The sequence below is a fragment of the Saccostrea cucullata genome, unplaced genomic scaffold (assembly GCF_032062105.1).
Source record: "Saccostrea cucullata isolate Sc308-1 unplaced genomic scaffold, CSIRO_AGI_Scuc_v1 ctg7729, whole genome shotgun sequence".
NCBI lineage: Eukaryota > Metazoa > Mollusca > Bivalvia > Ostreida > Ostreidae > Saccostrea > Saccostrea cuccullata.
In genome coordinates, this window is record NW_026933176.1 from 1 (window position 1) to 12,816 (window position 12,816).

At 33.0% G+C, this 12,816-nt stretch overlaps 2 protein-coding genes across 2 annotated transcripts; both read left to right on the forward strand.

Annotated features, from left to right (window-relative positions):
* Window positions 1–408: 408 nt before the first annotated feature.
* On the forward strand, window positions 409–881 carry LOC134237521 (fibrinogen-like protein 1; the record flags this gene model as incomplete). Its single annotated transcript, XM_062719608.1, has 1 exon — window positions 409–881. A coding segment is annotated over one exon (473 nt), but the record flags the coding sequence as incomplete, so codon positions are not given.
* A 2,934-nt stretch (window positions 882–3,815) lies between these two features.
* On the forward strand, window positions 3,816–9,097 carry LOC134237523 (uncharacterized). The gene is made up of 4 exons (XM_062719609.1): window positions 3,816–3,831; window positions 5,330–5,392; window positions 8,078–8,305; window positions 8,825–9,097. Exons 1-4 carry the CDS (start codon window positions 3,822–3,824, stop codon window positions 9,040–9,042), a joined length of 519 nt encoding a protein of 172 aa, XP_062575593.1. The 5' UTR covers window positions 3,816–3,821; the 3' UTR covers window positions 9,043–9,097.
* The last annotated feature ends 3,719 nt before the right edge of the window (window positions 9,098–12,816 follow it).

Here is a 12,816-nt window from a genome sequence, read left to right on the forward strand (position 1 = left end):
TTTTCCACCTCTGTGCCTGTTCACAATTTGATTTTTCCACGTCTGTACCTGTTCACAATTTGATTACGCTCGTCTTTGCCCGTTCACAATTTGATTTTTCCATGTTTTGCCTGTTCACGATTCGCTTTGTTTACTGGATTTATGAGATTGAACATTGTTTTTTATCTTCACATTTTACATACTAGTACGCCGAAAGAAAATTGGGAGTACATAAATAAACATCAATCATGTCTATCATTTCCCTACTTTATTATTTCTTTTTGTTACATTATATTATGAAAGAAATTTTCAAATTGCAAAGAAATACTATTCTCGCATAGCAATTTGTGTTTTGCCTTTCAAGCTATTCGCATCATAGAGATATTTAAAGTAGCTGTTTTATTTTATTCTTCGTTTATTATTTTGTAGGAGTATATGGAAAACATTGGCTCGGGAACAACGTGATACACCGACTGACAAATCAGGATCACTACACACTTAGAACTGAGATGACGGACTGGGATAAAAACAGTAGATACGCTGAATATAGCACGTTTGTAGTTGATGATGAAGATGAAGGTTACAAATTACATATCGGGGGTTACGAGGGAGACGCCGGTGATGGAATGATTAAACATAACAATAAAAAATTCTCCACTCGAGATGTTGACAATGATCAAGTTGTGAAGGAATTTGGTGGAAGCTGCGCAAAGAGATTCCACGCAGCATGGTGGTTTTATAAGTGCTATCAGAGCAATTTAAAAGGAAATTATTATAAAAATGGGAAAATTGACGATAAAAAATATGATGGTGTAACATGGAAACCCTGGACTGGCACAAACTATTCACTTAAACACGTGGAGAAGAAAATAAAGCCGAATTTAGAGCGCAAAGTGACATAAATATCAGAAAGTATTACCGCATTAAATGAAAGAACTATCCACAATGCATTACACATTTCATTTTATATCAACGTTTTATGAAATGTTCAAGTTATTAACACATGTATTGATCACGTAAGATTTGACCCGACTATAGGAACAATATGAGTTTATTTGGTGGAGCTCATACAGAGAGCAATAATTAATGACACGAGTTAAATATCCTAATACATGAATATTTATGCCTCCTATAAGAAAATTTAGTATGAGTAAGTAAAGATTTTTTTGTTTGTAAAAACAATCTAGCTTGCTGTGCATACAAATAATCTGAAGTTGATATTAAAAGATGCTTGTTTTTCTCATTGCCAATATTAATGTAGTTTTTGGAGACCAGGTATCCAACAATCTATTGGAATTCCCACGGGTGCCACTTGCAACATGTTATTAGCAGACACACATTTTATTTACATGAAGTAACAATAGTTTTCTCCAATACTTAATTAATTACTGAATTAACAATAGTTATTTCCATTCATAAGTTGACATGATATATCTTAGCGAGCTTCAAATTAAAGGTTTCACAGTCTTATACATCTATTTCGAATTTAGATATTTTAACTTTTCAATCGTTAAGCCTACCCTAATTATATATGTAAATATAGCAATATGCCCTTTCCACTTGTTTACAGACGTCATATCTCTCAATTGATCAGATACTTAAAAACATGCTCCAGATACGCATGGACAATTTCTAAAACAAGACAAGTTATTGACAAAGAAGTTGACAAAACAAGACAACTAATCTCGTTTAAAGTCAATTTTTAAGTTTTCAGAGTCGACACAAAGACCTTATCATCAAATACAATCATCTTTAGGTCAAATGCTGACCGAGCATGAAAATGAGCACGTTATGGGTGTGACCGATCGGTAGAATATGCTCACTCCTCCATAGCACCTGCTCCCACTTCTGATGTTTTAGAGGTCCATGTGTGCACTGCCTCTATTTGTTTTGTTTGAATTGACTTTTGAGCGTGAAAACTGTTCGTTATCTCCATAAATTTCATTCAGCAGAATTTTTTGAAGGACGTTTTACAGTAATCTGCAGCTCTTATGAAGGTTGTCTCCCACTGATACATTTAATAATTTTAAGGATGGGCATTCCTCTCCTAGAGATCCACTGATAATCATCCTTAAGGTGATTTAAGAGTTTTACTGGATGAAATCTGCCAATTTCTGTAGTATCCAATCCTTGAAGATGTTGAAAATGATGAATGAAGACGATGTTGGGGAGACACACTCAGATCTTTACTAAGTGAGATGGAATATTTGTATTGGAGACAGATCCAAGGCAATGTTTGCGGCCTCATGAAATAAAAAACGAGAAGCTCATCGATAAACGTTAAGTTTTCAAGGGGTTTATTTCAATATTTGTTTTGTTTCTTTACAGTTTGTACGTGGAGACAATTGTCCACCAATCGCCTTACAAAACTAAAAAAATGTAGGTGTACAAAAGACCAAATGTTTGTAATACTGAGCATGGATATTGTAGATTTGTATATAATCTGTGATTGAAATGTATATAAAATTGCCTTTTGGAAAGCAAGTATAAAAATACTAGTTCTCATTTTCTAGGATTAAATTTTTTAGTATGTTTGTATTGCTCAATAGTAATACCACTATAAGCTAAATGGTCAGTTAGAAAGTCATGTCGGTGCCTACAATTGCGTATGAATTTATTCTTACATCGGAAAAAAATTATTTTCCTTGTTCTGTTCATAATGGGAAAGTTTTCCCTTACGCATACACGAGTGTGTAGATTTCGATAAAATACAGTGGGCAGCCAAAGGAGAAATTTGTATTTCTTTGTGCTAACATATTTAATGCTTCAATAGGGGGACGGGGCCAGATTTAAATGGGAGCTTGTTGTTAACACGATACCCCTCCTCACAATAAAGATATATATCATTAAATTAGGTTTCTTTTTTTTGTTAAAAGAAGTACGTATTCCATTAGGGTAAACATATCAAGGATTAAAGTAAAATTGAGATGTTTAACTTTTTGTCAGTTAACTGGGGACCGTACGTATGACATACCGTCCTTTTGGCCTTTACTTGGCACTCAGGTTCATTGAGCATTGAGAATCTTTGAGAATCTTTATCGTGCCGTGAATCGTCTCTTTTAAAAAGTCTTATCCGATTGACTCCTCGACCTACGCTATTTTAAAAATGGTGTAAACTCTAAATAAAAAAACCAGGAAATCTTTGCAAAATTTTGCCAAAACAATTTCATCAAAAAGTTTGACATAATTTTCAACACTTTGTACAACAATTAAAGACCAGACTTTTGACAACATAGACAGATACTTTATTGTAAATCATGTTTTTCAAAGTTGCTAAAATTTCTGATCAACAATATCTTTGTAGCTTTTGAAGATTAAGTCTTCGAACAATCTATCGGAATTTCCAGGGGAATTTTGCTACATTATTAGCAGAACTATTTTTTTGCATGATTTCATTTAGTAAACAATTATTCCACAAACCTCTACAAAAAAGAAGTATCCATATACTGACGCTATTTCAGTTTTTTTTATATTTATTTTCAATCCTCCATTGATTTGATATATCCATATGAATTCAAAATCAAAAATATCATAGAGTTTGACATACTAGTATTGATAGCATATGTTTGGATACTTTTTATTTGGAGAAAAATCATAAACTCTAAACAACAGATATGGGCTTTTTGATGTTAAAAATCATATTTCCCTGTTAAAGATGAACGTCTGAAATAGAAAGTTAAGCATTGTTGAGCGTTTCACACAAAAAAATTATGAAAGCATTGTTTACAGGAAATATTTTCTCAATAAAACAGAAGAGCAGGACAATCTGATGCGCCACACGCAAATTGTAGTCAGAGATATCGGTACAAACTTTTTCTATTTGGTTATCTCTTGTGTTGCGCATGTTTAAGGGTAACTTTTTAATATTACATATTCTATAACTCGTTTTTCAATGCTATTTAAATGAGTTAAAAATATTAACAAATTTTAAGGTAGATATTCTTTTGAGTTTTAGGAGTTTGAACTTAATTATCTTATATATTTTTTTTACTAAAAAAAAAACGTTGAACTCATATATGAACTAGGATCGATAATTTGCAGGCGTTTTATAGGAAAAAATCATGTATAATATTTGTTATTAGAATGCTGCAGAATTTATTTTTTTTTAAAATGTAAGAAGTTTGAGACATTTCGTTATACAATGGAAATTATACACTCTTTAATCTCAACTTTTTGATTGAAGTGAATATTTTTTTATTTATCGTTAAAATATTTTTCACTAAGTGTTTTTTTTTTGTTCTATCATTAGATTTAACTATAAACATGTACACGATCTTCAAATTAAACATGTACGTATTTTTTTCTATAAAATTAGAAAAAAAATCTTTACACGAGATAAATTCAATTAAATTTTCTTTACCTATCTGTTAAGATCTATTACCGTTCACATACGCCTTTTTCTCAAGGTGAACAAATTTTACATATTCATGATTCAGTATAATTTAGCGCAGATTGGATGAGAATGGTCATGAGTAAGAATTGTATGCATGTGAGCCATTCTTCCTCCTAGTGCAAAATTCATGTTTTATCCACCTAGCTGAAAAATAACTTTCCATAAATTTACCCTGATACATTTTCAATTATGTGAACGCAGGACGGCCAATTTCCAATAGTTTTAAAATTTTGAAATACATGTATCGGTAAGTGATAAAATATAGTATTATCGATTTCATTAAAATATGCTCTGTTTATATTAGAAAGAAACATGACAATCCACTGTTTATTAAGTCAAACTAATTTGTCATTTAAACAAGAAATAGTATTTCTTTTCCTGGCGCATCGATATGGAAGGAACACTGAGATGAAGAACAACTATACAGCCCAAGAATACTTTAACAGTTCAAACACCATACTGTAATACATTCAAACAGTGAGTGCACTTGAACATATTGCAAAAATTAACATTCACACACCAACAGGAAAGATTTGCATTCATGTAAAAGTTACACCTGTAAATAAACGCATGTGAATAGGGCTACTTGTTAACGGTTTGCCATATATCGGTGATACTCACTAACGAACTTCAAGGTTAGTAGATTCATAGGATATGTATATTACAACAAGTAAAGGAGAAGTGCTTATCAAAGGGATTAGAAACGACAGAAATCTTTACCCCTACCCCATACCAGGAAACAACTTGCATCTTATTAAGAATTAGACACTGTTCTGCTTCAATGATTACGCCCTTGTGGCCCTTATGGATAATCACATCGTACAAAATATTGTGGCCCTTACGCGGAAAACACTTCTTCATTGTGACAATGACTCATCATATACATAGAAGTGGATAGCGACAACTTATGAAAGATACTATGGTTAATATCTCTATATTTTTAACTCTTATTTTCAGATTTTAAAATGGATTTATCATCACTGGTTATTGTTCTGTTAACTGTCTTGGACACAGTAAGTGGTAAGTAAAATGTGCATGCTTCAAACTAATTTTGTATAAGTGCTTTTACTTACAAAAACACAGAAGGCAAATTAGTCTCTGTAAATACTCTATGGTTCAGAAATTCTAGAAGGAAACGAGAAAAAATCTTTTCTGCTTACTAGATCCTGTACTGTGAGTCACTAATAATCAAGTAGAGAGACTAATTATTTACTTGTGTTGCCTTGTTCATCAATTACATACATACACTTATGTGAAACAAGATCACTGTATTTTTTATTTGGTCGGAACTAGCTAATAGATACAAAGTCATGGACAGAAATTATATAAAGCACTTACAGGAACAATCAACTTACACTTTATATCAATAAATCTACATGTTGTATGTTAAAAATTAGTTAATATGAAATATTTTCGGACCTCTTTGGATTGCTTACGATTTGGTTTGGTGTACTGAGGAAAAGTGCAATTTTCAAAATTAAACGAATTCTTTTCACGTAAATAATTATAAATGAAAAAAAAATTCAGCCAAACTTTGACTGTGTGTAAAATAAAAGAAGATGAATATATTTTATTTTATTTTATGAATTGATAAAATGAATAAAATGGACATAACGAAAAGTATAAAAGCTAAAACGTCCAATCAAACAGTACAAATCAGGAACAGAGCAAACCTGGACCTCTGAAACATCAGTGGGATTTAGTGCCATATAATGCGATATAAATATATGTACTCAGTAAGACATGCGGCTTGTTGACATGCAACTTATAATTATTTATATTGACATTCAACTTATTATCAATATGTAATTTAATTATGCAAAGATGCACTTTTGAAATTATGTTAACATATGAGAAAATTATGCAAAAATACAAGATATATGTAACCATGAAAGATTATTTTTTTGACATGCTACTTATTGACTCAACGTGTGAGATAGTTATTGTAGACATAGTTTTGTTGATAATGTTGACATGCTTTTCCTGCATTTTGACATGATTTATCTCGCAGACAGGGGCTGTAATGCCACTACAGGTTCTAACTGCCAGTATTTTATTTTCTTGAGCGCCTCTAGGTAGCCAAAGACGTCTCCTTTAGAACTTCTGCCCCCCTTTTTGTTTGAATAAGGCCTTGCAATCTCTTTTTAAGAATATCGTTGAGGTTCTTAGAGGACGAACTGGTTCGTAATATTAACACGAATCCTCTTTTGTCTCTTTGCATAGAAAAGATTTTTTTCTCCTTCGTGTCCTGCTATCTCATCAATTGCGGTTTATTCGTAAACAGGATTTAATTGGCGTATTGCTCTTCCCCTGTTAAAAAAAAAAAAGAGAAACACAATGATTATTTTTTTTACTTAAATACAAATTTCGTGGGTTATAATTCGGAAATAAGAGGACATATTTTCATATTGTACATTGATTAAGATTTAGTCTTGTATTTTGATAATACGTTTTATATGGATTTGTTAGTTTACAACCGAAGTGTAAAAACAACCGAAAATTTCATCTAGAAGACTGAGAGCTGGAAATACTGGCTATACCCTTAATTCTGTTTCCTTGTTCCTGAAATTCATCATAGCGGTACATAAGGCTTTTTAAAAGTTTAGAATATACTAAGGAAACATTCCGTATAAAATGGAGTATGATTATTGATGTTTTCCTCATATGAACTGCAAATACAACGAGATGTTAAAAAGCCCTGGTCTTTAAAGACAGCCATACCGGCATTTTATGTAAATTAATTCATATTTCCTTTTTAAATCATCATGATTTGTAATCATATGTACGTAACTACATGTACAACCTTGTCCTCTTTCACTCAGACTTTCTTAAAAATCCATGTTATCGGTTGTTTATCGTGTCTTCTGTAGATATCTTTCCTTTTTGATCAATTTAAGAAATAGCACCAGGCACCATTTTTAAATATCCTTAACTACATCCAGAAACATATCATTATTAATGCCCATACGACGTGTATGACTCTGACTTAAATGTATTAAAAATTATGTCTTTTCACAGAGATATCTAGAGGATTTAAAAACTGATATACAGAAAAAATTATTATGCTTGAAAACACTCGTTACAGACTGGAAAACATGCCCCTAGGATACAATTATCACAACTCAGTGTCACTGTGTACAAATTTGTACCCATCTTCATTAGATTTAATCGCCATTATATTTGATATAATACAGTATATATAATTATATTTAAAAAAAAACTTGTCCCGCCTTTCAATTGCCCACAACTATTACTAGTTAATCGAAATTCAGTAACCTGATGACACTCTACAGGACCCTTTAAAGTATACTCCAGAATATGAATTGACAATTGAAAATGTGAATGGATTTGATCGAGCAAACGTTTATAGAACAAAAATCAAACTATTTTGAATTTTTTTTTTTGGCTCCGCAATGAAAAAGAAAAACAATTCGTAAACCTCTACTATAGTTTACAGGACAACAATAAACATTTTCAAACAGATGATGTAGATTCTGCAAAAACGTAAGAGGAACCAAGGAACCAGATGTCTTTCAGTTTCACTTACTGAGTAATTTATAATTCAATCATGTAGCCAGGATAGTGTCCTTATCTGACTAATTGCAAGTAAATCAGATTTTTAGAGAAGTATTCTTGTAGTAATTTTTAAATGTAAGAAAAGAGTTTATGTGTTTTATTTACAAAGCCGTTTTTTGTTTTATTTAGGACTGGAATGCTCTAAATGTACTCACGTGGTTATCAAGGAGGTCCCTTCATTTCTCCAAAGCATTGTATTACCCAAAAGTCCTCAATGTGCCAATACCCCTCCGGGACAAACAGTCGATGATGTGAGTTTGGTCAAGTGCCTCAGCAATCCAACGTCAGGACAGGTGTACAAGTGTGGGACCTACACCGGCACCGTCACCGTGCAAATTGACCTAACACTCATCAACCGTAAGATTATCTGATTTATTTTAAGACATGTAAATTGATTGGTTGCAGATCTGATTTGCAACATTTTGAAAGGTTTATCGCAAATTCTGTATATTGAACAGGAAGTAAGAAATGATATTTTTTTTTTAAAAAAAATGAGCATTCTGATGAATTTACTTTGCTATACAGGCAAGCTGCTTTTTCCTTCAAGTCGAATTCCTAAACTTTGTAGCTGTCAACAGACACGAGTCTTGCCGAATTGTTAAATGCAATTAAAAGCTTAGGAACTCCAGTAGGAGAAAATTGGTAACTAACGAACACACCGTATGGAACCTTTTTCACCTTTCACCATAATTATTACTTCGCAGTTATCGTATACATTATTACTGCAAAACATAGAATTATGTGAGGAATAAAATTAATTTATCTCTGTCTTTTGCCTCTAAGATCTACCCCCGATATAACAATACTTTTAGTATTACCAGTAAATGTGTAGTAAGTTTATGATGACGACCAGTACTTGTCTGTGTTTTGTTACAGCCACTGTAAATGCTGATATAGTATACCGTGACTGTGTGCTGATGGACCCAGCAGTCCCTGCCTCATGCGCCATACAGAACAACATGCCTGCTGATAACGCAGTACTGAAATCCGTGTTGTCCAGCCTAGCAGATATCAATGCTGTCACCTTTGTCGGTACCAGATGCGTGGCAGACGAGAGATCTTTAATAGCCTTAGGTCAACATCAACACATCTGAGTGAAACCAAAACTTTCTTTTGCATGTTCATGCTTGTAATCACTATATATTTACTCAAGCCCTAGAGGGGCTTGAGTTATCTAAAACGATGCTAGGTCATCATTTTACTCAGGTTAAAAACACAAAAATATATTATTTTTGTAGATAAAAAGATTTCTAGAAACAAAAATGAAGCTTATCTTGAAAACGTCTGTATATTCAAAGATATTAAGTGTTATATATCGGATTCTATTTTACGGCGAATGAACAATGAGTGAAGCTCCGCAGCCGCAACAGTTTCTATACAGAGATTTCGCGCTTTTCTTTGCGTAGGAATCTCAGGTAACTTTTTACAGTCGCCGACAAAGCATCTTTGGACGAGTCCACTGCAGACTCTGAAAGGTGCGCAAGTTACCCTATCGTTAACAAATTCTACAATGCATGGCCAGAAAATGTATGGCTGTACCCCTCAACTGAAATTGCTATTCACGGGCCTGCAAACGATGACAGTAAAATAATAGCACAAAATCAATGTTAAATTCTCGTAGTATCTTAAGCTTTGGTAACGGAACCTATATCATAATAAGTTCTTTTGGATTCGTACGGAATATGTATTGGACATGTCCCTCAGCTACATAAACCTCCTCGTCTCAAGACACGGTCTGGAGTAGAAGAGCATCGTTCATTTTGGCAGTGGTTTGCAACGATGGATGAACCCGTAGTCACGTGGATTTGTTGGAACCCGAGACCCCCTCTTCCACTTTGAAAAACTTTTCTACAGGCTTGTAGCAAGCTATTTAGATTGATGTATATACTGAATGTGATGTACGTCATTAAGCAAAAAATACAAAAAAAAAAACGTATATCGATTGAACATGTTGAAGTATACTAAATGTCTACATTATGATTAAAAAAATATTTCATCAAATTAAGAAACGGTAACGTTACTATGCTCTATAAAATATTCCTGAAAGTGTGTCACGTAAATTCATCTTAAAAAGTAGTAGATTACTTATATTTCTTCTAATTAAATTCAATATATGAATTTTGTTTCATGTACATGTAGCTTATTCAACAGAAGATTGAATCTTATAACATTTTAGGATATTACTGACACTTCCTAATTGGCATTCTACAGCTTGAGTATTTCTGACTTTTTGTCAGTATGTACTTGTTTTATTATACCTCATTACATGTATAATTATTCTACACAACGCGTCATCTGATTGGTTCTAGATTATTTCGTGATCGGGCCATAAAACTTCACATTTCACGGTCATCGACATGATTTTCATCATATTCAACCTCTTCGGATACCCAGTGCATTTTCCCGCAATATATTTTCAATGTTCGTTGAAAAAAAACTCCCAAAACATCACAATAGCCAAGACACATCAAAATTACGTCATAAAATTGCTGATTAGTGATGTGTCAAAGTGAAAGTGCGTTAAAAATAAAAGTGAATTTGAGAGCGGTGCCGAATTTGAAATTTTATGTTTATCTAATAAAAGTTTTTGCTTGTTTCGGTATAATAAACAATTCATTGCGTGACTGTTCGGGGAACATGAAGATTTATTCAGCCAAAAAATATCATATATTCCTCTTGGGCGAAGCCCTCTGGGAATATGATTTTTCTCGGCTGAATAAATCTTCATATTTCCCTCACTATCATTCAATAAATGTACAGTATCCTCTATTACCATTTTATCCAGCGGATATCATGTACATAATCAGATTTATCCTTAAAAGATAAACACGGGTGTCTAGAATGACGCTTATCGCCTTCTATTTAAAAAATAAAAATAGCTTCCCAGTGCAACCCGTTTTCCGGAATTCCGGTTCTATCATTACGATTCTATGGTCTATATTATACGAGCATTGATGTGCATGCGTTAGGTCTGTTCAACTTCCCATCTTGTTCATAACAGACGAAAGCATTGATGCCTGGAGAGAAAATCAAGTGTCATTGGCTAATTATTATCAATTAAAGCAATTTAAGCATTAAAATACCATAAAGCAAACATATTAATTCATGTTTGATAAATTTGTTTTAAATTTATTTATTATTTTTTTCAGAAAATGGTAATGTAAAACAAGAGAGTTTTATTTTCAATACTTCATTAAATGAATGCATGTTTAAATATGAATAATTACTAATAAGAAACTTGTTGTTGGTTTTATTAATTATTTGCAAGAAAATTAGCATGGGATTGTTGAGAGTGGGTTCCTCACGGGGAACCAAGGCGAAACCGCCTTAAGCCAGACCCCCTGCACGTGTACCAGGTTCCTGGGCGCCCCAAGACAACCAATACAAGATTCTGCACAAATTCAGCATGCTGAAAGTGGTAGCCAAGCGTTATCTGCTCATTCCAGTGGCCTACATGTCACATACAAGGCCAAGTCCATGGATATAACAATGCCTCAGCCGCAACAGTCCTCTACGACTCCGCCAACTAAAATGTTGCTTATAAGCCGCGCATCCACTAGTTAGTATTACAGCAGGTCTTGAGGGTAACATATACCCTTGACAACACAGGTAAAAAAAATTGAAAAATTAATATATAGATCTCGGTAAGTTATTGCATTTAGATCCAGCTTGTGTTTGAAGATGGAGAAATTAAAATCAAAAATAAATCTAAGGATAGGAAAATTGCCACCATTTCGAAATGGACTAATTCCTTTTTTGATTCATACTCCGATCTACCTAAAAAGTCTACACAGCATGTTCAAGGCATTATAAAGTATATCAGTTCAATAACGTGTCATAATTTTACACTGTCTTTGCAGGATTTTTCATAATTATTACAGCTTTTTGGAAAACAATTTTTTTAGAGTCATTTTCCCAATGTATTTCTAATCTATATCTAATGTAATATAATTTTTAACGCATTTATATATGAAAGTCGATACTTACACAAGTTTTGTCTGAGAGTCATGTTTTCGAACATCTATGTAGTTAGATAGCCTAAAATCAAACAACTAAACTCATCTAAATCAAGAGAAAGAGAGAGAGAGAGAGAGAACTAAAAAAAAATACCTGTAGGAGTCAGTGCTTGTAAATTCAAGAGAGAGTGTTTGTTTGTTACCATGATTGGTCTACTTCTTTGCATCTCTTCTTGTTTTTGTAGATGATGATTATAGTGATTCCAGCAGTAAGTGATAATGCTGTTACTGATGCGGCAAAGTACTAAATAATGCTCGATTGTCGAATGATAAACCAACAATAAACATAAATCGCAGGGAAACAAAGGTTTTGGGAGACGGTGTCTTTGAAAACGGAAGAATATAAAAAAATATTCTGGAATTAGATAGGATAAAGCTTAAAATCATACTAGTATGTCAATGGAAAAATTGAACAAAGAAAACCATTCCAGTACCATAGCAAGACTAGAGAATAGCATTCTTAGGTTAGAGAACGAGCTGTAAAGAATGAAACAAAGCTTCCATTATATGAAAATTGAAAATGACGAAAACTCAACGAAAATACTTAGAACTAGACAAATCTCTCAAAGTTACTCTCTACAGAAACTAAATCACGACCAACTTCTAAAAAAAAAACAACAGCAAACAATTATAAAACTGTCAGAGAAGTTTCAAAACCTGATAGATAAATTAAAGAATCGGTCCGAGGGTCTTGATGACCAAAACAGAATGTTGTATGCGATGGTCATGAACCAAACTGTATTGATGTCACAAATTATGACTAAAGTACAATCTCTTACTGAACAAACTCTACAACAACATGAAACAGCAGAAAAAATGAAGCAAAAGTTAGAAATTGGTTTAGAAGACGTC

Excerpts from the sequence above, each read along its gene's own strand:
- LOC134237523 (XM_062719609.1), top strand. Across the intron at positions 5,393-8,077 it reads TGTCTTGGACACAGTAAGTG|GACTGGAATGCTCTAAATGT; the intron begins GTAAGTAAAATG and ends TGTTTTATTTAG. Across the intron at positions 8,306-8,824 it reads TGACCTAACACTCATCAACC|CCACTGTAAATGCTGATATA; the intron begins GTAAGATTATCT and ends GTTTTGTTACAG.